The following is a 24478-nucleotide window of genomic DNA, read 5'->3' on the forward strand; positions in this document are numbered from 1 at the left end:
AGCAATCCCACCCGTCTCCTGATGAAGTTATTTAGGGTGCAATTATTTCCTTTTACATGGCCCGTGACAAAGCTCTTACTCTCACTAGTCCAGCTCATTTAAATAGTGCCTTTAATTGAACATAAAAAGGCAGAGGAGAAGGTGGTCGGGGAAAGGTTAATGGGACTGACACAAAGGGCAGATGGCAGAGGAAGTTTGGCCTTAAGTGTCACATCCTGCTTTCTTCACAGCCCATACAAGGAGCCAATTAAGCCCGGTCAGTAATTAAGCCGACTCCGGCGGCCCGGGCTCCGGCCTTCGCCTTCTAGGGGATCATAGCCATCTCCAAGACAACTGGAGGTAATGACCTCCATCCTTCTATCAATGATATGCTCACACATTGACGTTTGACTGCTGCCACATCCAATAGAAAGGTCACAGACGATGTAACAAATGAGAATAGAGGAAAGGAGAGACATGGAAGTAATTGGAGGGGACAAAGACTGCCCATGAAGCCATCGGGTACTCTTTGCCAATCTCCATTCAAGATGTCGCAGCTCAGAAGATAAACTATCAATTTCTATTCCCGGCATGTGCGGCTTGTTTTTACTATTTTATCAGGAAAAAAAGGTAAACATGGATGTGACATTTCCAAACAACTTCAGATTAAAGGTTTCATTCAGTTTCAAAGTTAAAACATCTCTGTGTAAGGTGTTCATCAGAGAAATGCAGTGTCTGTGTGCCTTCCAGATGGTTTGTAATAAGTTGGACCTTGTAATGTCTTTCATTAGAACAACGGAACAAATATAGATTACGTTTTTTTTCTCTTCACAACAGAACATGTGGCAAGTAAATTACAACAAACAGACAATTGACATAGCAATTATATTTAATGAGGTTCAAAATAGAGCATGTATATATGATTTAAACTGCACATTTCTCTATTATTTATATGGTCTATATTATTTATCATTATGCTTGACCTATATTGGATGTACCATTAATTAGCATTACTGGTGTGATATTAGGCTCGTTCGTTAGAGCTGCGCCTCGCCTGGAATCCAGACGAGAGCAGGCGGCCGCAGCAGGAGGCGTTGACAAAAAACTGCAATCAAGTCGGACAGTTGTCAGCTGCCTTCAAAGTACACACAGGAAGTCATAGAAAAAAGTACTTCCTGTTATTTCCGAACTTTTGTTTACTTGTAGTTTACAGATCACGTTTAGATTTATTATATGTGTTTATAAATATATATTTATGTAGAAATGAGTGTGTAGCTGCATCCTTTGGTATTTTTAGGTCTGCCTGTGAAATACATTACTACTGGTTTAGATATGTGTTATGAAAATACGATTTTGTATTGGCAACCACACAAGATGTGTTTTTAGATTAAACATGAGACGAATAGTCAATAATAATTACAACTACACATAAAATAAGGATTTTCTACAACACGTGGTGTTTGCTGTCAGATCTAAGAGCCAATCAGCTCTCTGATGTGGCGACAGCCAGGCGTTTCCCATCATGCACTGGGCCACGCAGTCGTTGGAAAGCAACCGCGGCGGCTGACTCTGAAATCAACTTGCGACTTGATCGCGACTTGATCTCGTGAGAGTATCGTTGACCACGTGTGCATGACGTCAGAGCAAGTCGGGACCGAGTCGGACACAAATCTAACCGGCATGCATTGCGCGCCGATCGCCGCCGATCGATTCTGCACACAACTGGCTCATCTCGAACGAGTTCTGCGCAGAATCGATCGGCGGCGATCAGCGCGCAATGCATGCATGATTTGTGTCCACGGGGTAAATCCCAAGTCTTTAAATGGCATCCCAGTTTCCCTCACTTGCGTAATAAATGAATAAATAAGACGTATTTATGTACTGTGATGTGTCCTGCTTATACGCGCAGGATTCATTTCTACCGGCGGAATGCGTCTTATTTATTTATTTATTATTTACGTCGGTATGTTTCGAAATTCTGATCGTGACATCATTATAAAATAACCCACAATATGAATATGTTTTCTCTTCATTACGTGTTGTAAAAAGTGTTTCCTCTTTCCAGCTCTCTGATTTTAATGACATATATAATACAAGTTATTGAGGGAAACAACAGTTAAAATCTATAAAGACAGTTGTTTGTGGTCCTTTTATTATTCAGACCTACAATGAACATATTTTAACCAGATGGTGAATAAGAAAACAGATATAATATATAGCTTGAGTTTAATCTGTGATCGTATTCACTCTGGTATGAAACTCCAGCGATCAGTCCGCTCAGCTGCAGCGTCCAATCACATAACAGATGAACAGCGAGGGGGCGTGTCCAGCGTTAAAACACTTCCTAGAAGCCTGCTCTCAGGGCTCCTCGATCATGGCTCCTCCTATTTCCCTCCTCGCTCCTCGGTCCTCGCTCCTCTGAGCAGAATAAGAGCTTTGGGACGGCCATCAAGATGGCGGCGCAGAACCACTTCCGGTTCAATCGAGGATCGAGCGAGGAAATGACAATTTAGAGACTTGGGATGTACCCCTTGTCGCGCTGCCCTCACCATGGAGGAATCAAGCACGTCTACCCCGAATCCCCTGGAGTTCTGCCGTGAGGTGCCACTCATAAGCCAATCAAAAAAAAGAAATGGGCACGAATAGCCAATCAGAAAAACGTATCTGTTGTATCTGGGTAAAATGTAATCCAGCAACCAATGAAAATAAAGCATCCTGGAATTGCCGTCTGATCTTCCAAAACTGAAAGTTCTAGTGATGGGAATTTCGGCTCTTTTTAGTGAACCGGCTCTTTTGGCTCGGCTCACTAAAAAGAGCCGGCTCTTTCGGCTCCCAAATGGCTCTTCAGATTTTTTTGCCGCTTAAATTAATTTATTACCAACAATAATGTAAAATGATGCGCAATATGAATTACTAATGCACTATATCAAATGTTTATTATACAAATACACTTTCATGTATACACTCTACAGAGTGACAACAAATAATAATTAGAAAGTGCAAAAACAAACATTTAACTATTTACAAATGAACTTAACTAACGTTTAACTATTTAAAACTTTTAGCTTTTTAATACTTAACAAATTTAAAGTGAAACAACATACAGAATCACACAACAAAATATAAATTAAAATGTGTAAAACAAAAAGAAAAAAATCAGCATCCAGAGTTTTGTCCTTCAGTGAAGGTTTACATTTAGAAAGACCAGGTGCCTCAGCTTTGAGGGGCTGATCCTGTTTCTTCTCTCTGTAATGATCTGCCCTGTTTTGGAGAAGATTCTCTCTGATGGGACTGACGTAGCTACAATGCACAGTCTCCGTTCCATCACACGAGTAACACTGAAGCCTTGGTCTCCCACCAGCTCAGTGGGTCTGCACTTCTCTGGAAAAGGGGCTCCTCAAGGTAGGATCTCACTTCCAGAATCGAATCTGCTGAAGGATTCCTTCTTGTAGTGTCTATACTTGCACGTTCTTCAAAGAACCTCCAAACAGCTGATGCTTGTGGCTCCTCTTGTTCGTGCTTTGCTGCCTCTCCTCCCTCTTGGCCCTCTGGCAGTGAAGTTGGCTGGCTGGATCTTGCTGCTGCTGCAGTTACTCTCTGAAGAGCTTCATCAACCGCTCTGTTATCATTAAAGGCCAGCTTCTTGAATCTTGGGTCAAGAATGGTGGATTCTGAGAGAACATGGTTATATTCAATTCTGTGGAACTTTCTGTCCATGGATGCACAGAGAGCAGCCATTAACTCTGTCACTTTCCCTGTTGTTACTCTGGTCTGGTGCTCAGCTGTCACTCTCTGCACACCTTTGCACAGAATTAACATTTTGGAGGCTGTAACATAGCTGAAAAAGAGTAAACAATAAGTGTTAAAATTATGCTTTGTTTTATTTAGCAGTATATATTATTACTTCTGGTCATGTCTAATTTGCTTTTTTTTTTTAAATGCAACAACAATAAATAATAATAACAATAATAATAATGTGATAACATTTGTACACTACACCTGTCTGCACTGATCTCCACAGTGGCCTGCTCGAATGGCTCCAGAACAGTGCATGCCTCCTGCAGTACCTCCCATTCCTCTTGGCTCAGAGGATCAACTCATGCATTCATAACAGCCAGGGTAGAGATGACTGCATCCTTGGACTCCAGAATCCGTTTTATCATATGAAAGGTGGAGTTCCACCTTGTGACACAATCTTGTTTGAGCTTCAGCTCAGGCATGCCCATCTGTAGTTGGATAGATTTGAGCTTATGTGTGGCTGTTGTGCTCCTGTGGAAAAACTCCACTTTGTCTTCACTTTGTTCACAGTGGGCTTCATCACCTTCAGAGCATCTCTTACAATCAGGTTGATTGTGTGTGCAAGACATGGGTGGTGGGTCCATTTCAGGGTTTGACTTGCTTTGGTTATGTTAGCTGCATCGTCACTAACACAGCAAACCACTTTGTTGTCCACGCCCCACTCTTTTGCCACTTTGAGCAGCTCCTCTGCTAAGTTGTCAGAAGTGTGTCTGTCACTGAACTCAAAACAATCCAGAAGACAGGACACCATTTTGTAACTTTCAACAAAGTGACATGTAACTGACAAGTATGATGTGGTGGTACGGGATGTCCAGGTGTCAGTTATTAGGCAAACTGCTGTGGCTTTTTTAACCCTCTCTTGCAGTGAAGCACGTTCTCTGTCATACAGGCCTGGGATGATTCCTTGGGAGAGTGTTTTCCTACTTGGAATTGCATACATTGGATTGAGTGCATGAATAAACATTCTGAATCCTTTGTCATCCACAACTGAAAATGGTTGGAAATCACATGCAATCATTTTGGCCATTTCTTCATCAATTGTCTTCTGTCTTGCTGCGGTCATAGACTTTTGCAAAAATTGGCTCATAGAGCTGTGGGATGTACTCTTAGGTGGTTGTGGTGGTGTACTGGACGATGCTGTAGACACTGCAGTTGCAGCAACAGTTGCAGTAGACATACTGGCACCTTCATTAATATCAGGCTCACTTGCTTGTCTTTTTTCTACCAATTGCACTAATGGATGAACAGTTCTCATGTGCCTGTGCAGGTTGTTTGTGGAGCCAGCTCGATATGAGATTTTAGTCTTGCAGACTCTACATTCTGCCTTTGTTTGGTCAATGTAATTGAAATGTGTCCAGATTTTGCTGCGTTTCCTGTTGACGCTCATTTTCTCAACTTTTTTTTGTTTTACCTTTCCAGTCCGTTGCTTTCTTTCTCTCTCGTGACTCCTCTGACTCCCTCCTGTTCGTGTGCTTGCTGTGTGTGATGTGCTGTGTGTAACTCCCGCCCCTCCCCCCTCTGCTCAGCGCAGGCACAGAGACGACGCAACACATATTGACCAATCAAATGCGTCTTGAGAGCGAGAGAGAGAGAGAGAGAGAGAGAGAGAGAGAGAGAGGAAAAAAAAAAAAAACGTCTCCCAAGGTATGGAAGCCCGTTTTCGCCACAAAGGGTGCCACTGAAGCGCATGCGCACTTCATAATAATTCATAATCATAATTTCGACTTTCTATCTCATTATTATGACTTTTTATCTCATTATTATGACTTTTTATCTCATAATTTCGACTTTTTATCTCATTATTATGACTTTCTATCTCATTATTATGACTTTCTATCTCATTATTATGACTTTTTATCTCATTATTATGACTTTCTATCTCATAATTATGACTTTTTATCTCATTATTATGACTTTTTATCTCATATTTATGACTTTTTATCTCATAATTTCGACTTTATTATCTCATAATTATGAGATTTTTTTTTTTTTCCATCTCTTTTTTTTTTTTTTGTGGCGGAAACGGGCTTTCATACAATCAGGAGCCGGCTCCCGTCGTTCATGTCAAAGAGCCGGCTCTCAGAGCCGTTTCGTTCGCGACCGACACATCACTAAAGTTCCGTTCAGCTGAGGAAACCACTGGAGCTCCGAGGATCTACAAAGAGTAAATCGTCTCCTGTTTTAATGTTACAACAAATTCACAATGCCTGGTTTGACACAAGCAATGACAACTTGACTGCAGTTAGAGAATATTTCCCAGATAATTAGCATCAGTTTTTAATGCTTGTAGCCAACACAGTTCTAGGCTACAGCCTGCCTTTTCACTATAGCTTTCACTCCGCACTTCGTTTATAGGCAACAACAAATTTGAGTAGGCCTATTACAAATATATAAAGCCTATCATTCAAACGAATATTAGACAGCCCTTAATATTCAATGATGTTATGGGCATTATTATTTGTAAATGTGTTTGCTTGAACATTCAGACATGCTAGCATTCTATTCATGCTAGCATGTTATGAATATCCTGGCCTGGCTCAAATGACACCTTTGACAGCTAAATTGCCTGTTTCCATCAGCTCATGTTATGTTCATGTCACACACACTGAACTTTCACATGCATGCAGAGTTAGTTATGTACCATAGTATTGTTACAGGACTAGAGAAGATGAACCCCTTAACTGTAAGTGTGTTTCATGATACCACCAAAGTTGTGCACAGATTTCTCGACATGTGCACCACAAGTGGAAGAAGCTGTTGCGGTTTTTAGAAGTAAGTTTCAACATGTTTGCTTTCCATTAAATATGTTCAGTGAAGGTGAAGTAAATAATGTGCTATATAATGACTAAATGAATATATCTTTGTGCTCATGTTATGTTCTGCAGATATCTGGATTTGACGCCGAGGACCTTGTGGTTGATGTTGGATACTGGTTTAAGGGCAGCACAAACCGTAAAGGTTACTTGAGAGGTTTGTAATTCAATTAGCTCAAGTGTTATGCACCCAAACTGAGGAACAATTGGGTTAACTTAGTTTTTCCTTACATATTTTACCAGAATTTTGTGAACTCCATGGGAGTGACTACATGGAAATGCTGCTGCACATTTCAGAAGGAGGCGCTGCTGCGCGTATTACCGGATCTGTGAACCCGCAGAGGCTGCACCCACACGTCTCGGGCTTAAGAGTGGGATTCCCGCGTTAGAAGTTCTTTTCTCCCGTAGCAGACATGTCGTGCAGCAGGCTGATGAGAGCTGTGAGAGTGAGCGAGTTTGGAGCGCCGTCGGTGCTTCGCCTCTGTGCGGATGTGGCCACACCACAGCCCGGACGCAGACAGGTGAGACAGACAGAGGAAGTAGAGTGGCTCAACACCACCCAGTTTACAGGTGGAAGTTCAGCCACAGTAAAAATTTATGGAAAAAATTAATGCAAAAAATTGTGTAAAAGCAGTGTCGGGAAGCTTACTTTAGAAATGGCTTCCAGATTTATAGCTGCTTAAAATCCAATAACAATGTAGATATTTCAACAAACTTTATTAAAATAATGTAACTTACTTTTATGATGTTTTTAACTGGGAAAATAAGAGCTGAAAAGTCCCCCCCTTATTTCAGATTGTGCAATCCCTCACAAACTGGGTTGGGCGCATGCCTTTTGATCAGTCACCACTGTAGTATTGGTAGACACTTTTATTATACGTCCTTTCTTTCCATAGAATAGGTTGTGTTTTTCACGTATGTGTAAAACCTATTTAGTATTTTTGACATAAAACCGCAGTGAAAAAACTGCGGTCAAGCCAGCCTCCACTTTGTTTGTACTAGGCCAGGGGTCGGCAACCCGAGGCTCCGCAGCCGCATGCTCTTTTAGCCCGTCTGTTGCGGCTTGATAATATAAATCCTTATATTCTGCAGATATTCTCCATTACTCTTCATGTCTATTAAAGTTCAGGTTAGCGAGGTCAGTATAACACAGCTATGCAGCTGGAGGTGGTTGTGTCTATGAAATGTCCAGTTCTCAAGGGAAGTTAGTCACACGCCTGCGCACTTCAACACCCACAACTGTTTATCAGTATGTTGACATTAGGGAAGCATTATGGTCGTTGCACGTTCCAGTCTTGTGAGAAAAGATGAGAACACGGATTCTTCTCCTCTTGACAAGATAGAGCGAATCAGATGTTAGGACGAGGCGAGACGAGAGAAGTTGTTGAACTGAGTTCTTCCGGAGGCTACACCAGGCATCCAATAATTGACACACGATATCAGGCTCCCTGAGGCTTTGACAAAAAAAACAAAAACGTTTTGATTTATTCCCTTTTTTTTTTGCCCAGTGGAAAATCTTTCAAAGGGAATTCCTCTTATCTTGGCGTTTGAGGTGATATTGGGTCACTGAAAATAAAAATAAATGTTCAAATATTTCTTTAACTAAAATGTGCATCACATCCTGTCACGTCGCTGTCAAGCAGCTTCCCCTTCAGGTGCTACTCGTGATTCAGAGCCCCACCCTCGCTAAACTATCAACAGAGAAAGGTAGTTTAATTCTGCGTGGACGTATTCATTTGCTTTCACTGCCAACGGTATGTGGCGAGGAGTTAGCAAACAATAAAACATGTTGAAAGACTCTTCCAGAACAAACACTCTGCTGAACAGTATCAAGTTGCAGAAGAGAGATTTCTCAACTGTTGCAGCAATCTGAGCAAAGTAAATATACTTTCAGGGAGTGGTTCAAGTCTCCAAACTCCACTCCTGCTGCTGGTTCTGTGGCAGCTCATGAGACACTCAGGCGTCTGCTAATAAAGACGGATCCGTCCTCCTCCGTTTGCGGTGCTCTAAAGGTCTGTAGTGAGGACGCTCAGTGTAAACGTAGCAAAAGACATGCGTTTAAAATGTAATCCTCACATGAGGATGACCAGTATTGAACCTGCTACCTTGTGGTTACAGGATAGACACTCTACCACATGTGCCACATATATAGATATGACTCAAGGTCTGCTTAGTTGTGTTTTTAATGGACATCAATGTAGCCGACACATGACAATTTGTTGTCTCCTCTTTGATAGTTATAAACAGGTAACAGGTTTTTTTGGGTGGAAAAAATGGCAAAATGGCTCTTTGGATAGAAAAGGTTGCTGACCCCTGATCTAGTGTCATCATCATCATCATCATCATCATCATCATCCTTCTACAGCTCTAGCTTCAATGTCTCTCTCTGCTGCAGGTGCTGATCCGTGTCCATGCCTGTGGAGTGAACCCCTTGGAAACGTACATCCGGGCCGGGACGTACATCCAGCAGCCCCCTCTGCCATACACACCGGGCTCAGACGTAGCCGGAGTGGTGGAAATGGTTGGAGAAGGGGTGACTGCAGTAAAGGTCTGAGGAAAAAAATTAAACTAATAAAAATGTCCGAACAATCGGAGAGAGACACGAGTGTGATTACAGTGGCAGGCGTCAGGCAGGCGTCAGGACAGCGGCAAGAGAACGGCACCCCTGGCATGTTAGTTAAATTGTATTTCTTATTGACACTTGTCAATAACACCCATTGTTACGACAGGTCAGCTGCCGAAAATCAGTTTTATGATCATAGTATGGATTTGAGTTCAGTCAGAGAGGAGCTGCGTTTTTTCTGTTGTCAATACGCAGGTGTACAGATAGATGGATAATGTGGGCCTTATTGTAGACTTAATAATTACAATATGCAGTACTGCTATACTATAATGAATAGTGTTTTACTACTGCTACATTTCACTTCATAGTATATTACACTTATATAACATAATATTTATAATGTACCAGCCTTTTACATTTATCTTATCATGTTATACCACCATTATGATACTTTACTTTGAGGTGGTCTAAGCTAAACACTGGAATACTTTTTCCACCAGGTAAACCTGAACACTCATCTCTCTTGAGTGTAACGGCGAGTATAACCGCACAGTTATGTAGATTCTAATTAACTGTGGGATAAACTTTTTTTCTCCACGTAGATCTTAAACCCTTGAATATAAACTGGACCCATTGAACTCTGATGAGAAATGTAACTCGGTAACGGTGTGAATAAGTCAATCTATGTATCATGAAACTATGCCGTGTGTTGAGCAACCAGGTTCAGCTTTGTTTAGAAATGTACTTTATTGCAATACTTCCGCTAACAACGTTATGATTTAGGCCGTTTTGAAACTGAAAGGAACAAAGATGCAGTCTTTACTAATTATTAGGCCCACTTTAATAGTCATTGATAATCAGCTGCAATAATGAATGACAACTTTTTTATGTTTGTTTTTGAACTTTTTTGTATACATAGTGCCAACTGACACTGATTTTATGCCTACGTTTTAAAATTTGTTTTTCTTAATACAAGTCTTATATGGAGGTGTCAGTCGTGCCACGAGCTGCCAGTGCCAATAGTCGACAGAGGAGTCTCCCCCCTCTTTTATTTACCTTTCTTCCACTAATTGAAAACACAACTTCCACTGACATTTGATCAAACAACTTTTATTTTTATTGATATGACTGCGCTGTCATTTTTCTAAATATCTTAATTTCTTGGGTTTCATTCAGTCAGTTTCTACACCTAGTGGCACTATTGGCACTGGCAGCTCGTGGCCTACCGACACCTACATGTAAGAAGAGGGCACGTGGAGATATTATCCGACTTGTATTTAAAAACGTGTATTTATACTTGTAAAGTATAATAAAAAGAATGATTTATTCTCATTATTTCAGCAGATTGTAATACATTTAAACTAAAATGCCACGGGTGCCGCTTGCGTGCCACCTGACTGCCGCCTGCCACTATGGTGCCAGTGGCACAAGGAGGATTTCGGCCTTGCTGCAATCATATTGGCCTGTATTGGACCACCTAAAGACACAGATACTCCTCCAACAGTAGACATACCAATATGTCTCTCTGGTTGTCGGAAAGCTGAACAATAAGTGTATCCACGGTTTCAATACTTTGACAGAATTTAACTGCAGTAAATATGTTCCACCGTGTGTCATCCAGGCAGGAGACCGGGTGTTCACCACGGCCACAGAGACCGGAGGGTATGCAGAGTACACCGTGGCAGCCGACCACTGTGTCCACAAGCTGCCCGACACGCTCCAGTTCACCCAGGGTGCAGCCATAGGGATCCCTTACTTCACCGCCTACAGGGCTCTGGTTCACAAGTAAGACCACAGCTCTCAACCTCCATTATTTCAGGTCACTTCTTAGCCAATAACATCAAAACAATTCCCCTTAATGCAGCTTGAGAAATCACACAAAATGAGATTGCATGTGCTTTTTTACATTTTTATAATCTACTTGGTGACAGCAACTCCAGCGCAGTGCACTGAAAGTTACTTAGTCAGGAATTCACTTTAAAATAAATTAAGTGGTTGTATAAGTAGTGTGCACGGTGATTCAGCTTTTTAAGTTGTAATCAGAAAATGCTGAAAACAGTCCCCAACAAACACACAATGTCCTCCTGTTTGAGTAATGCGTGTTAAAAGCGGCTGTATATAAGAAGGGGACGTCACTCGTTGGTTTGTGGACTGCAGTCCTATAGCCTTGAGCATGGCATTTAGCTGTCGCCATCTTGGTTTTGTGACACAAGAAGGTGAGCAACTGAATGCTAAAGAAGATATTTTTGGCGACCAAAATGTTACAATTTCTTTTCATCTAAAAACAAAGTGAAAGGGTTAAAAATGTAAGACGAAAACACAACTGACCTGTCAATCACCTTGTAGCCCCGCCCTAAAGCATACTCTGCTTTATGTTCTGTTTGACTCTAAATATACCATAATTTACTAAATGAACTTCATGCTGTATTGAAGAAGATTTGAAACTAGAGATTGAAACATAAACTCATGTTTACAATGTTTACATAGACTTCTATACAACCAGAGGAGTCGCACCCTGGTGGACATTAGATAGATTGCCGGTTTAAGGTATTTTGGCGTTGGCTTCACTTTTCAGAGGTTGCAGCCTGGTTAGAGTCTAATGTCCAGCTCCGCCTTTAGCAAATTATTAAGCCGAATGGGATTGTTTACAACAAGAACAATTTACAGAACAATGCAGGGCTGGGCCTTTTTAAACAAGCCAGTTAATCACAGGTGTCATGACTAAAGTGATTTAACTGAGGTGTTGTGTGTTGCAGAGCTCACACCAAAGCTGGAGAGACCATCCTCATCCATGGAGCCAGTGGAGGGGTGCCATTCTTTGTTTCTTCTTTTCTAATTACATATATATTTTTAAATGTTTCCACATCCTCATTGCATTTACGTGTTTGTGCGTATGTTTAGGTTGGGGTGGCAGCGTGCCAGTTGGGCCGCGCTATGGGTCTCAGGGTTTTGGGGACGGCAGGGACGCCGGAGGGACTGAAGCTGGCCCTTAGCAACGGAGCTCACCTGGCCTTTAATCACAGAGAAGAGGGCTACACAGATAAAATCATGGTACACACAGACACACACACAAATACCATTTAATCACCTTTTATTCTTAGTTTCTTGAAGAAAAAGCTTTGTTTGGTTCTGCCAGGTGTTTTAGTTGTGTGTGTGTTTGTAGGAAGCCACAGAGGGCAGAGGCATCGACGTGATACTGGAGATGCTGGCAAACGTCAACCTCAGTAAAGACCTCCAGATGTTGGCCGTGGGAGGACGGGTTACGGTCAGTAGCACGGACGCCGTATTCACAAACCTCTCAACAATGGCACTAAAAGTTCCTCACTAACTGTTTTCTCTTAAAGGGACACTCCAAAATCAAAAATCCCTATCTTGCCTGAGAGTGGTCTCGTTTTGGCGATATTGGCTGTAGAGACACTAATATAATCCAGATCAATAAATTGCACTAAAGCTAAGAGGTACAATTGGAACTTTTGATTTTTGGGGTGAACTGTCCCTTTTTAAGATCAGCCCAGAAATGCAGAGAGATACCTTTTACTAAGGAACTGAGAGACTGCTTAAGCTAAGAAGGGGCGGGGTTGACCCGGTTTCAACGAATGACATCATGTTTTATGAATACTATGTCCACAGTGATTGGTTGGCAGTGAATGAGAAATGAAATATTCATCAATATACAGGGGGAGCATGGAACAAATGAGACAAAATCAAACGTAGACTCCTTCAACTTCTCTCAGACTGAGGAGCTACTTTTAGCGCTTAAATGCCTTGTGAATTACTCTTCGACCAAAAAGTTAGTACTGCCACACCCTTTATTTTTCCACCAGTTGGGAGCTACTTTTAGCCCGAGGATGGTTTTTGAATACGCCCCCTAGATTTCTAAAACTCTGTAGTACAGCCCAGCATCACAGCTCGGCCCTACTGCCTAGAGTGGAAGCAGCATGCCAGTGTAGCTCGTTCCTGTAGATCGCTTCAAAAGTCTCTCTTTCTCCTTTATTCTAGCTAATTGGTAGCAGAGGCTCCGTGGAGATCAACCCCAGAGACAACATGGCGAAGGAGAGCAGCATCATGGGAGTGGTCTTTTCCTTTACTACGCCGGTACGAAGCAGTGGCATCACACTAGTCGTCCTGATACAATGCTCCAGATCGTTAAAATACATGTTTTGTACATTTCCTCCCTCCTCTCTCAGGAGGAGAACAAGGAGTGTGCGGCGCTGCTCTACGCGGGGATGGAAGCTGGTTGGCTGCGTCCGGTCGTCGGCTCCCAGTATCCGCTCGCCAAGGCCGACCAGGCTCATCATGACATCATTGAGTGTCCCGGGGCTGCTGGGAAGACAGTCCTGATCGTGTGATGATGTGATCATAGCATGTTAATACTAGGGGAAAGAAAGAGGAAAGATTCTTGCAAGCAAACAATGGTTAATACAAATACATAAATAAAATAATAAAGACATGTTGGAATCTTTTTGTGATCCTAATAAAGAATATTGACATTTGGGTAAAAGGAAGTAATAGAAAGGACTAAAGGTAAAGGCTCATATCTGAGAGGAGTCCAACATGACATCTGAACCTCTCAGGTGACAGCCGGCTCTACTGAGCATGCTCCAGAGATGCCAGGTAACTTAAGATAGACACACACTGGATCTGCTTCAGCGCTGTAGCAACTAGTAAATGACGGCGCTCCCAATTGAAGTCTCCCTCCAGCCGACCATCCCGGGGTTTTTCAGATAATTCTTATGGATTAATACGGCAGTGGAGTGTACCATGTCGCCCGCAGGGGTAGACCTTTGGGTTCTGTTCAACAGGTGAGCAGTTTGTAATGGGCTTTTAACTGACCCTGCACTCTGATCAGTATTTCTCTGGTTTAGAAGTATGCAGCAGATGTTCAGAAACTAAAGCCAGGCTGAAAACAGGTCCTCATGTTCCGGTGCTCTCTTTGGTGTACTGTGGATTGTTAATCAGCTGTGGAGATATCTTGCTCACTCGCTTGCTGGGAGTATTTGGTATTCTGCACCAGGAAAGCATCATTTAACATTGGTAATCACCATCAGGTGCGTAATGTCTCAATTGTTTTTTTTCTATACCATGAATATTTCAGTTGATACAAATGTGTGTTTAATTAAATTCTGCCCAGCAAATCTGAGGCTTCGACTCGGTTAAGCCAGCACACCGCTCTTCTTGCGTAGCTGGTTGAGACAGAGATGATTGGTTAAGGTTAGTCATTGTCCTTGAGTAGTTGGGGTCAGGGCATAGGACCAGAACAAGTCAGGTCACCAGTACCTTGGCGAGCATGGACGCCTAGCCAGTCCTAGTGTTTGAATGCTCCACAAGGCGGGTCTTGCCAAGAAGAAGAGCAGTGGGAACGCACCAAAGACACACCACGATGAACCACGGTCCACGCTACAGATAGCCTTGGTGGAGCGAATCATACAGGCATCAGTGTTTAGCTTCAAACTGCATGCAGGTTTGGTCTCCATCAACTCCTAAGGAAAATGTCTGGCTCTTCAGCTTTCAAGATGTATGCTAACGTTTTATCTTTTGGAGCTAACGTTAGGCTGGCACTGTTGAGTTTTGTGTCTAATTATGATTTTCTATTGAGGGTTGATAAGAACATTATACTCAACCATATAGTCATGGGTTGATTGCTGACAGGCACCAACAGGCACCGGCCAAGGGGTCACAGGGCTCCCGGGCTACACAAGCAAAATGAGAGAAACATAAAATGATGGTAAAGAGGTGCACTCCGAAGAGACGCAAAACAACTGCAAAGACACATTTGATTCAATAACATTTTCAAGGTTATTACTTCAAATGCTCAATCACTTAGTACTGCAGGTTTAAGGGCTAGCTGTATGGGACCTCATGTATAGTTTTCTGCGGCGACACTTCTTGTCATTTCAGATGAAATTGCTGAAAGTCTGTCGGCACGTAACACCACCAGTCTGCTCTCTGGTGGGTCATGTTCACATTCGGTCCATCCACTCTGCTTTGTGGATTTAATGCAAACATTAGCAGGGCTCTCAAGTAGTGACGGCGAGATGAAGCTTCCTGAAGCATTGAAGCTTTCCATCCAATCGGTTCGCTCAGGGGCCGAAGCTTCATGGAGCTTCATTTGCTCTACTGCGCCACCAAGTGGACACTACATGTAAAACAGGCAGAGTGATCATAACAACACTATGGCTTTGGTGTGTGAAGCTTTAAATTGAATAAATTATGTTTGTGACGCCAATCAATTATTCACTTATTAATATTGTGTCTATCTTTATGATATAATGACGGGGTCAAAATCAAAACTCGAAACAAATTGGGAGAGTTGTGATGTGACTGTGGGTCAGTGGTTAGAATATCCGACTTTCAGTCAGAGGATCGGCTCCGTCAGTCCATGCTGATGTGTCCAATTTTTTTTAAGTAAAAAATAAGAACTTTTCCACAGTGCTGGGCTTTTTGAGACTATTTCGCCTGCTTTATAAAATACCCTTTCACAGGCACACATGAAGCTGGGTACAGAGAGGAAGGGGGAAATCCATTGAGTTTCGCTGCCCCTTATATTTCAAATCGCACGGCAAACCCACAAACTATTTTCTGAATCAGTGGTACGACCGGCTCGCGAGGCTTCGAACGTCACCACATACGTCATCGACACAAGCTTCGATACGCGCTTCATCAAAATCTACCTGGATTATTCGACACGCGCATCGAAGTCTCGACACGAAAGGACACAAATCTATATTTATGAGCCTAGAAATTATATTGTGTTTGTTAGCAGAGCCTTTACACCTGAAGAATGATGTCAAGTTGGTTGAGAGGAATAGTTTGTGAGTTTAATGAGAAGACTGATTCCACTCTCATGTTAGCTGTTAGCACCTAGCTTAGCTTTAGTGTATAGACTGGAAACAGGGGGAACAGTAGCCAAACAGTTGCCTGGCTCTGTCCAAAGGTAACACAATTACACAAATTAACACTTTTTATCAAATGTTTTAAACCCAAAGTGTAAAAAGAACAAGTTCTGCTTCTGACAGAGTGGTTGGTGCCAAACCTTTATGCTATTGTTGTATGTTAGCTTAAGACAGGACCAAGCTAGCTGTTTCCCCCTTTTTCCAGGCTTTATGTCGAACTATTCCTACACATTGAAGCCACGCTGCTGGAGGCCCAGGCCGCATTGCTACGCCAGATGGAGGGAAGTTCGGCACGGGAGAACCAGAACCAGGACTATACAGACCACACGGTCTGACCCAGCTGCAGTAAAATGAGAGTTTCTCTGAAGGGAATCTGCTGCACGAAAACACAACCACTTTGGTCCACAGGGTCCGCCAAAACAATATCACATGAAAGTTCCTTGTTGAAGCTATCAATAACCATTTCTCAGAGTGATTTTAATTACCAGATATATGACATTTAATCTGAGGGTATTTATATAGTACAGAGATCGTTAGATGCAGTAATTGCGTGAAGTTCAGACAAATATGTAAGAACTCAAAACACTTGTTAGAGCAGAAAGAGGAATGAGCATATTGGACAGTCTTGTCCAAAGTTTAGCTGGATTACAGAGGTGAAAACATTTCATGAATGTCCTGGATGCATAATAACATGATGCATAATAACATGATGAATATTGCATTACAGCACATCCTTTAATGAAGCTGGTATTGAAGATGGAATTATTCATTTGTTTACCATTCACGGTTGTTGCCGAACACAAGCTGGTGTACATGGAAATTAATCCCAGCTTCTGTTTATAATAGACAAAGAAACAGCTGGAATAATCAGAGCTGGAAACACACACTAGCCTCAAACAAAGCACACACATATAATACACATACACAAATATCAAAGCATATGGTGATCTGAATCATAAGCAAATCATCACTGTTTGATTGTTTGTTTTATTTGATCAGAATTGCATACAATTTGACACATTTATATTTAATGAAGTGTACACAACCAATTACTCAATTAGTTTGATTGTTTTCATGTTCACTTGAAACATATATTACAATATTCCATGATAAATACCTTGACCAAATACTAGCAAATGCCCAGATTCAGTTTTTTAAGGTTTCCACCATTTCATATATTATTCAGTTGTGTTACCCTACAACTTTAAGGGACACACACTTGGACGCTTACCTCCAATAAGTTCCAGTATTAGCCAGTTTGAACTCTCTGTAAGTCCTTTAGGGGATCAGCAAAAGCCACAGATCAGAGGGTTTTTTTCATTTGCTGTTGGCTTTTATGAACATAAGATTAATAAATATTTGTATGTGTAAATATCTGGGAGGTTTACCTCTTCGGTCTCACACAGTTTGCAGGTTTATCCGGTGTATAACAAACACATTTGAGCCGTTTTAAATCCTCAAAGAAGCAAGAACACAAACTGAGTTATCCTCAACACTGCAACTGTAAATGCAGTTTAGTTTTGATGGACTGGTGAGTAATATCACAAGCAAAAGCAATTAAGATAAGCTGGAATGCTCCATGCACTTATTTTTTTTGGCACATTCAAGACCAAGCCATAACTCTATTTAAATGTTCTTTGTGACCATGAGGGTAAATCCACAACTGGATGCAGCATGCAAATTCTACAGCACATACATTTGCATTCTGGCAGTAGCTAAATCTGTGTATATTCTGCTAATATAACCTCAAATGCTTTTTTTTTGTAGCTGGCCATTAATAATCCTGTTGAATAAACATAATTTACATGTGTACATATTTCCGTGGGTTCATTTTAGGCAGCCTTCTCTCTCCCACACGATACAGGTTCATCTGCTATAAAATGCATTGTAGTTGTGTTCTGACTGCAGCTGCTTCTGAAGATTAAAACCAAACACGGCTTATCCTGCGCGCTGTGATTGTAAAGGCGGTTTGGTGGCTTTTTCCAGATAGGGTGTCTCAATGTATAACAATGACTCTTGGCTGCCGCCGCAAACATTTCTCTGAATTGGATTACAGTCACACAATGTACGGTAGGCAAAATTCTGATCCTAGATAAACGGTGGCAATGGATAAAAGCAGAGGAAGGAGAAAAGCACATCTCGGAGAGGGCAGAAGTGACAATTCATTTTAAAAATAAAACTGAAAAGTCTGCAGGCTCACTTTGAGGGTGCAACGCGTACTGACTGAGCTGGAGTTAATTTATTGGAAGAATGGTTCAATATTTGGGGATATGTGCTTTTTTTTATTTTGGCCTTCTTGCTGATATCGTACCAATACGTCAAATGTGAAGCTATAGCGAGGAGACGGCTAACTTAGCTTAGCATAAAGACTGGAAACAGGGGTCCCTTTTTTCAGGGTTTTTGCATGGATTAAACTAATGTATGACATGTTAATCATGAGCTTTAAATGTGCTGGTAGGTGGAAGAGCGGAGAGATATAACTGTTTCCCCCTATTCCCAGTGTTTATGCTAAGCTAAGCTAACTGTCCGTCGCTTCCCATTGAACAGACACATATGGATCCTTGTTTAGGTTTTCGGCTGATTCACAGGCCAGACCTCAAAGTAAGAAGTTAATAATTTCATCCAAGATTTATTTCACTAATCACTTTCTTGAGGCCAAGGAGCTTTATAAACACATTAAAATTCATTAAAACAGTGTAACTCAGCCTCTCTGGATGAAGAGAACAGGTTGATGTGTGAGAAAGGAGCAAAGCAAATGTTGAAGCTTACCACTCAGATCCCCAAATTACCTGAATGTATAATTTAAAGTGAGACAGCTTCTCCATATTAATGCCCATTATGCTTTGCACTTTAACCCCACAGCTATTTGTTCACGAAAAAAACATTTAGTTTGGCATCATAATTCAGTATTCTGCTAATTCTGCTACGCTCCCAGAACACAAGGTGACAAATTCAGCAACAGCACAAAACTCAATGATAATCAATTTCTAATTATGTAAAGCCAACCAAAGAGGAACAGAATATACTTTATATACCTACATATAAAAAAGTTTGGCTTGAAAAAAAACACCTAAAAGATGAATCCATTATCAAGACAGTTGGGGATTCATTTGATGCCAATAGACTAATAAATTAATTCAGTAATTGTTTAGGATCCGGTTTAACGACGTCAATGCCTCCAAAATGTCTTGACGGTGAAAACCCATCACATAAATCAGATGAACCCAAACAGCTCCCACAAGAATGCTGCAGTCCTTAATGGAAACTTACCCAAGAGGAAGAAGAAAAACGTTGTTAACAAAACAATGCCATGAATCACCTCAATACCAAATATATGGTGTTATATTTGGGCCATTTGTCCAAACTAAAATATAAAATATGTCCCGCTGTCAAAAACTCTGCCAGCATGCAGTACAGTAGATTTATCAGGTAAATGTTTTGCATTTGCCTTACACTGTGCATTTAAAGTATTGTGTTGAACATGGTCCACCAAAAGAATTATACTTCCCTGCCTTGTCATGTCTTCTCTAAGTGTTTTTCTTTGGTGTGTGTGTGTGTGTGTGTGTGTGTGTGTGTGTGTGTGTGTGTGTGTGTGTGTGTGTGTGTGTGTGTGTGTGTGTGTGTGCATCGTGGACTTTGTACTGGCTGTGTTTCATTATGCTGCTTTACTGTTTTACACAGCGCTGTTGTGTGATTAATTGGTGGGCTCGATCCCTGTGAAGTCCTCTGAGGCACACTGTACTCGTGATGAATGACAACGGAGAGATTAACATGCTTTATTGCAAACTGGGTTGAGAAATGTAAATTACAAACTAAATGTCATATGCTTTCATTAGAATAAACCTGTGTTCAATCACAAACACTGGGACTAGTGCCGGTGATGACGTGACATTTTAAATAATACTGTTACTAAAAGCAACGAAAAAAAGAAGCAAAATGAGAAACTAGTTTGAATAATCATACAGTAAATGTTGATTCATGTTTTAGCTAGGAACTCCAAAAAGTGGGACACATTGTAGTACAAATACAAGCCATTGTTGCAAGAAGAGAGGTGTCCATAGAGCGTTTTCATCGCATGTCACACTATGTCAGATGTGTCTAAAGTCTGGGAAGTCAAACTGTGGGAGAGCAATCTTGAGGCGTGTGATGTATGTCATGCTGTCATGATGATGCTCGGATGGTAATGGGAAATAAAAAAAGTTGCGAAGCAGAGTGAGAAGCTGGTTGTGGCCAACAGTGTATTCTGTGTTATTTCATGTCATATTGTGATTGGTGAGTGTGTGTATGTGGGTGACTTTGGTCCATAATTTCTATCACTGTCAGGATTTTGATGCAGTCGGTTTTTGTATCACTGAAGCGCTAAATTGCAACACAGTGAGATCTAAGATTGGTTTGGCACCTGTGTTTATATATTTGCCGTACAGTTCTTCTAATTTAACATGTGATTTGTGTAATATTTCAATATTTAACTATTTGTTTCAGGGTTACACATATATTGCTCCCACCAGTAGGTGGCAGGCAAAGCAGTGTGTGGTACATTACTAAAGACGCATGAAGAAGAAGAGTTATACGTTCTACTGAGTCTTGCTGTTGAAGCACCAACATTGAAAGTTCTTCTTCATCTAATAACATTGCAATGTCACCACGCTCATGTCACGATTGTCCACTTTCATCTGCAACAGCCCAAAGTTGGACAGTGTAATCAGTGTAAAAAAAGGATAATAATGAAAGAGGATGTTGATTGTTAAAAAGTGCACACATCTATGAGACCGGAGAGGTTACTCTACTGTTAAGCAATGCTTAATGCTGCGAAGGCCACCTGCAGTTACATTTATATCTGTGGAGAGCTGCAGTGTTGCCAGGCAGGACAGTGGGAGAGACAGATCCATGGCCCAACGCCCAGAAATCCGCTGCCCTCGTCCCGGGACTCAACCTGCCTGTCCCAACCAACCTGCTCCTGACGTGACCTCTACCAACGCTTTCCAAAGTACGGACAAACTCTGGTTGTGTGTGTGTGTGTGTGTGTGTGTGTGAGACAACACACAAGTTTTCGAACATTTCGTGATCTCATGGGTGGGGCAAGGCGTACAAAAAGCACTTTGAAAGACATTTCACGTCCCATGTCATGTATTTCAAAGAAATAATCATAATTTTTATGGAAGTATGTGCCAGTGATCGTAACTTGACTCTTCAGTGTCGCTGTCATTGCACTTGAAGGCTGAGTTAGCCTTTTGTTTGTGGAATATGCAAATCAAGCCTTAAGATTTGAACCTAGAGCAAAGATAAAGAAAGAAAAGGAAGAACAAAAATTCTGAATTCCCCATGAAATTCATGTTTTATTAATTCACATTATTACATTGTCACATTATTTATCCGCGTTCTCGTTCCCAACTCGTTACAAACGAACACGCGGGTGCAGTTTATAACACGTAGTTGTGAATTCTAACAAACCTACTTGGTTAGGTTGAGGAAAAGATCGTGGTTAGGGTTAAATAAGGACGTCTTCTACTTAAATAAGGCAAAGATTGACAGTTGGTTTCACACAGGACATGAACAACGGTCTCCTGGGTGAAAGTCGTGTTTGTTTGACCCACCCATGCACCCCGACGTCCTCCTGATGCGGACTTTCTGGTTCTTAATACTACATTGTGACTTCCCGAGCACTCGCTCTGAGCTCCTATCGCCTCGGCCTCAAAGGACAAGCAAAAGAATATAGCATAGCATAGCAATAAAACCTGAAATGACTGAACAAATATGCTGTGCTATTCTCACGCCATTTGGTGAGGCTGCACTGTGGCATCTTATTATTTTCTTGTTGATGTTTTGGGTTATGCAACTTGTAGCACATTTCCGATCCATCTGTGATTACAGTAACGTGCAATTGCAGACGGATACTTTCGTCTGCTGTTTGCACTGCGTTGCCGCGCTGCCAGCTTTGTTTACAGAGAGATTTCATGGATTGAAGGTGTTTTTTTTCCTGTCTTAAATGTGCCACTTTTACCCTTTTATGCAAGGACGGTATATGTGTGAACACACGTCTAAAGATAGCATCGAGACGATACATCTGTATGTTAATGTAGGACGTGTTAAAGAAAGATGCAACGCGACTCTCACACAAAATATGCTCCTATTTGAATTTAAACAACATTTAGGACAACTAGATCAAAATCTGTCTGTGATGATGCAGTTGGACTCACATTAGCATGTAAACTCATAGCTAAACATAACAATATGAGTGGCTCCCGTTGATTTATTTAATCATAAAGAACACATTGTGTCCAGGTTTTTCCATCTTTTTTTGTAAACATGTACATCTTTTGACTTGTGCTTGGAATATAATTAGTGAACGATCTCTTAAATCTCTCGTTCTGACACCCGTAATATAATTACTGGAAAGCTGGATATTTTTTGCTGGGTTATTCTGCGTGGCAGCCTTGTTTGCCTGCACTGCATCCCCAGCCAGCAGGAGATAAACAACAATAAATATGAGCGAGAACACTGAATATCCAAACAGCATCTCATCATGCTCCTTAAAGAGTTTCTTTTGAGCAACATCACAACCTCACAGAGTAATCACCTGTTTTATTCCAAAGGCATATCAGAGCACAACTCACCTTGATTTATCTGTTATTTTGGTTTTTAAACAAGAGCGTGACTCTGCATCTACTGAGACTGAATGACTCTCCGGATCCTGAGTTTGTCGCTACAGCACCAGAGGGGAGCTAATCAAATCCTGCTGCCCACCCCAATTTAGATGGATCATGGTTAGTGGTTGAGCAGAATAATTCATGGACCCCCGAGCTCATGTGTGAAAATAGATAGACTTTTCTTTGTTGTTAATTTATTCTGGGTTGACCCTCATTAATTCAATAATTACGACTGTGGATCAGTAAGGCTAAATGTTGTGTTTTGAAATTCATACAACCTTTTTTTCTAATAAAAACTGTGGTACCTTTCCATCTCAATTGCTGATGTCATACAGCATTATCACAGAAATAATGAGTATGCATATAGCCTGAAATTGTTCCAGTCAAGAGGTGAGAGAAAAAAAGTATGCACTAAAACTCAGACATAACACCTTCTATTGAATCTGGGCATTTATTCTTTTCAGTATTTCATATTGAAGATTTTAAGTTCAGTTTAAATCGGGTGCTGCAGTCTGGCTGAACAAAATTAAAACGAAATAATAAAATCCTAGCACAAGATATTCATGTTACCATGTGAACAACACGGTACAAGCTGTTTCAAGGATTTAGAAAAAGTAACTGCTTGATGAGCAGATTTGATGAGCAAACATTTAAAAAATAAAAACACAAGACTACACACAAAAAATATTGTCTTTCACTATCTAAGGATTGTTCTCCAAATTGTTTACAGGGTAGGTTTTTGCATAATTTATGAACATTGCTGTTTGTGTTCATTGCCATGAGAACCAATCTTTATTCACCTCTTATCTGAGGCACAACTAATCCATAAAGGCCTGCAGTTTGGGTGAAAACTGGGACACAAATGAGAACAGTGTTAGTAAAGTTTCAGAAGCAGAAGACTGTGAGTCCGATATAATTGCACTGCTCGTAAGAATAAAGTCACTGTCAGATTGATGAAATTGCTCGATCTATCGTACCTGCTGATTGCTACAAAATGCTACACATCTGCAGCACACATATAGGTGCACCTCTGTGAGTTGTTAAAAAGAATGTGAAAATAAACATAATGCACCATAATAACGATTGAATATGATCTTTTACACGTCGACAAGTATACTTTCTAATAAGGCACCCATGAAGAAGATGTAATTCATGGCTTTATTGATGGTTAATACGTCATTTACTAATGCCTATAGATCAACTATGAGCCATAAATAAAAACATTTGTGATGCCAGGTTGGGGTAAATCCTCCAACTGCAGAATTGATGGGTTATGAAAAACTCTGAGCAAACACAGTTTCTGTTGGAAGGAAGAAAGGCATTCTGGAGCTCGGGTGTTGAGCTCTTTCTAAACATGATCACGGAAAACCTGCAGTCATGCCCAAAGATTGGAATAATGACCTAAATATAGACAGTGATGAAGCAACCTGGTTGCACATATGGAAATCTGCAAATAACATTTCAGTTTGTAATAGTACAAAGGAAACTCAATTTAGACTATGCCACACTGTAGGCAGATTACTCCCCAGTTTAGAAATAAAATGGATCACAATAAATCTGAACTGTGAATGAAATGTAAGGCTGAGGCTGGGAGTTGTATTTATTGGGTTTGGACCTGAATATATATATATATATATATATATATATATATATATATATATATATATATATATATATATATATATATATATATATATGAATGTTGGCAAGTAGCGGAAAGGCTATGCCTACATCTTGATATTAAATTCAACAAGGACCCTGTGTGTATTGTTTGGACCCCCAGAC

At 41.0% G+C, this 24478-nt stretch overlaps 1 protein-coding gene across 1 annotated transcript; it reads left to right on the forward strand.

Annotated features, from left to right (window-relative positions):
* Positions 1 to 7003: 7003 nt before the first annotated feature.
* On the forward strand, positions 7004 to 13567 carry LOC306744178 (quinone oxidoreductase-like; the record flags this gene model as incomplete). The annotated part of the gene is made up of 8 exons (XM_079226764.1): positions 7004 to 7111; positions 8986 to 9138; positions 10775 to 10938; positions 11910 to 11961; positions 12055 to 12204; positions 12317 to 12418; positions 13153 to 13248; positions 13341 to 13567. 8 exons carry the CDS (start codon positions 7004 to 7006, stop codon positions 13500 to 13502), a joined length of 987 nt encoding a protein of 328 aa, XP_079082890.1. The 3' UTR covers positions 13503 to 13567.
* Between the last annotated feature and the right edge of the window lie 10911 nt (positions 13568 to 24478).

The sequence above is a fragment of the Taurulus bubalis genome (assembly GCF_910589615.1).
Source record: "Taurulus bubalis genome assembly, chromosome: 11".
NCBI classification, from domain to species: domain Eukaryota; kingdom Metazoa; phylum Chordata; class Actinopteri; order Perciformes; family Cottidae; genus Taurulus; species Taurulus bubalis.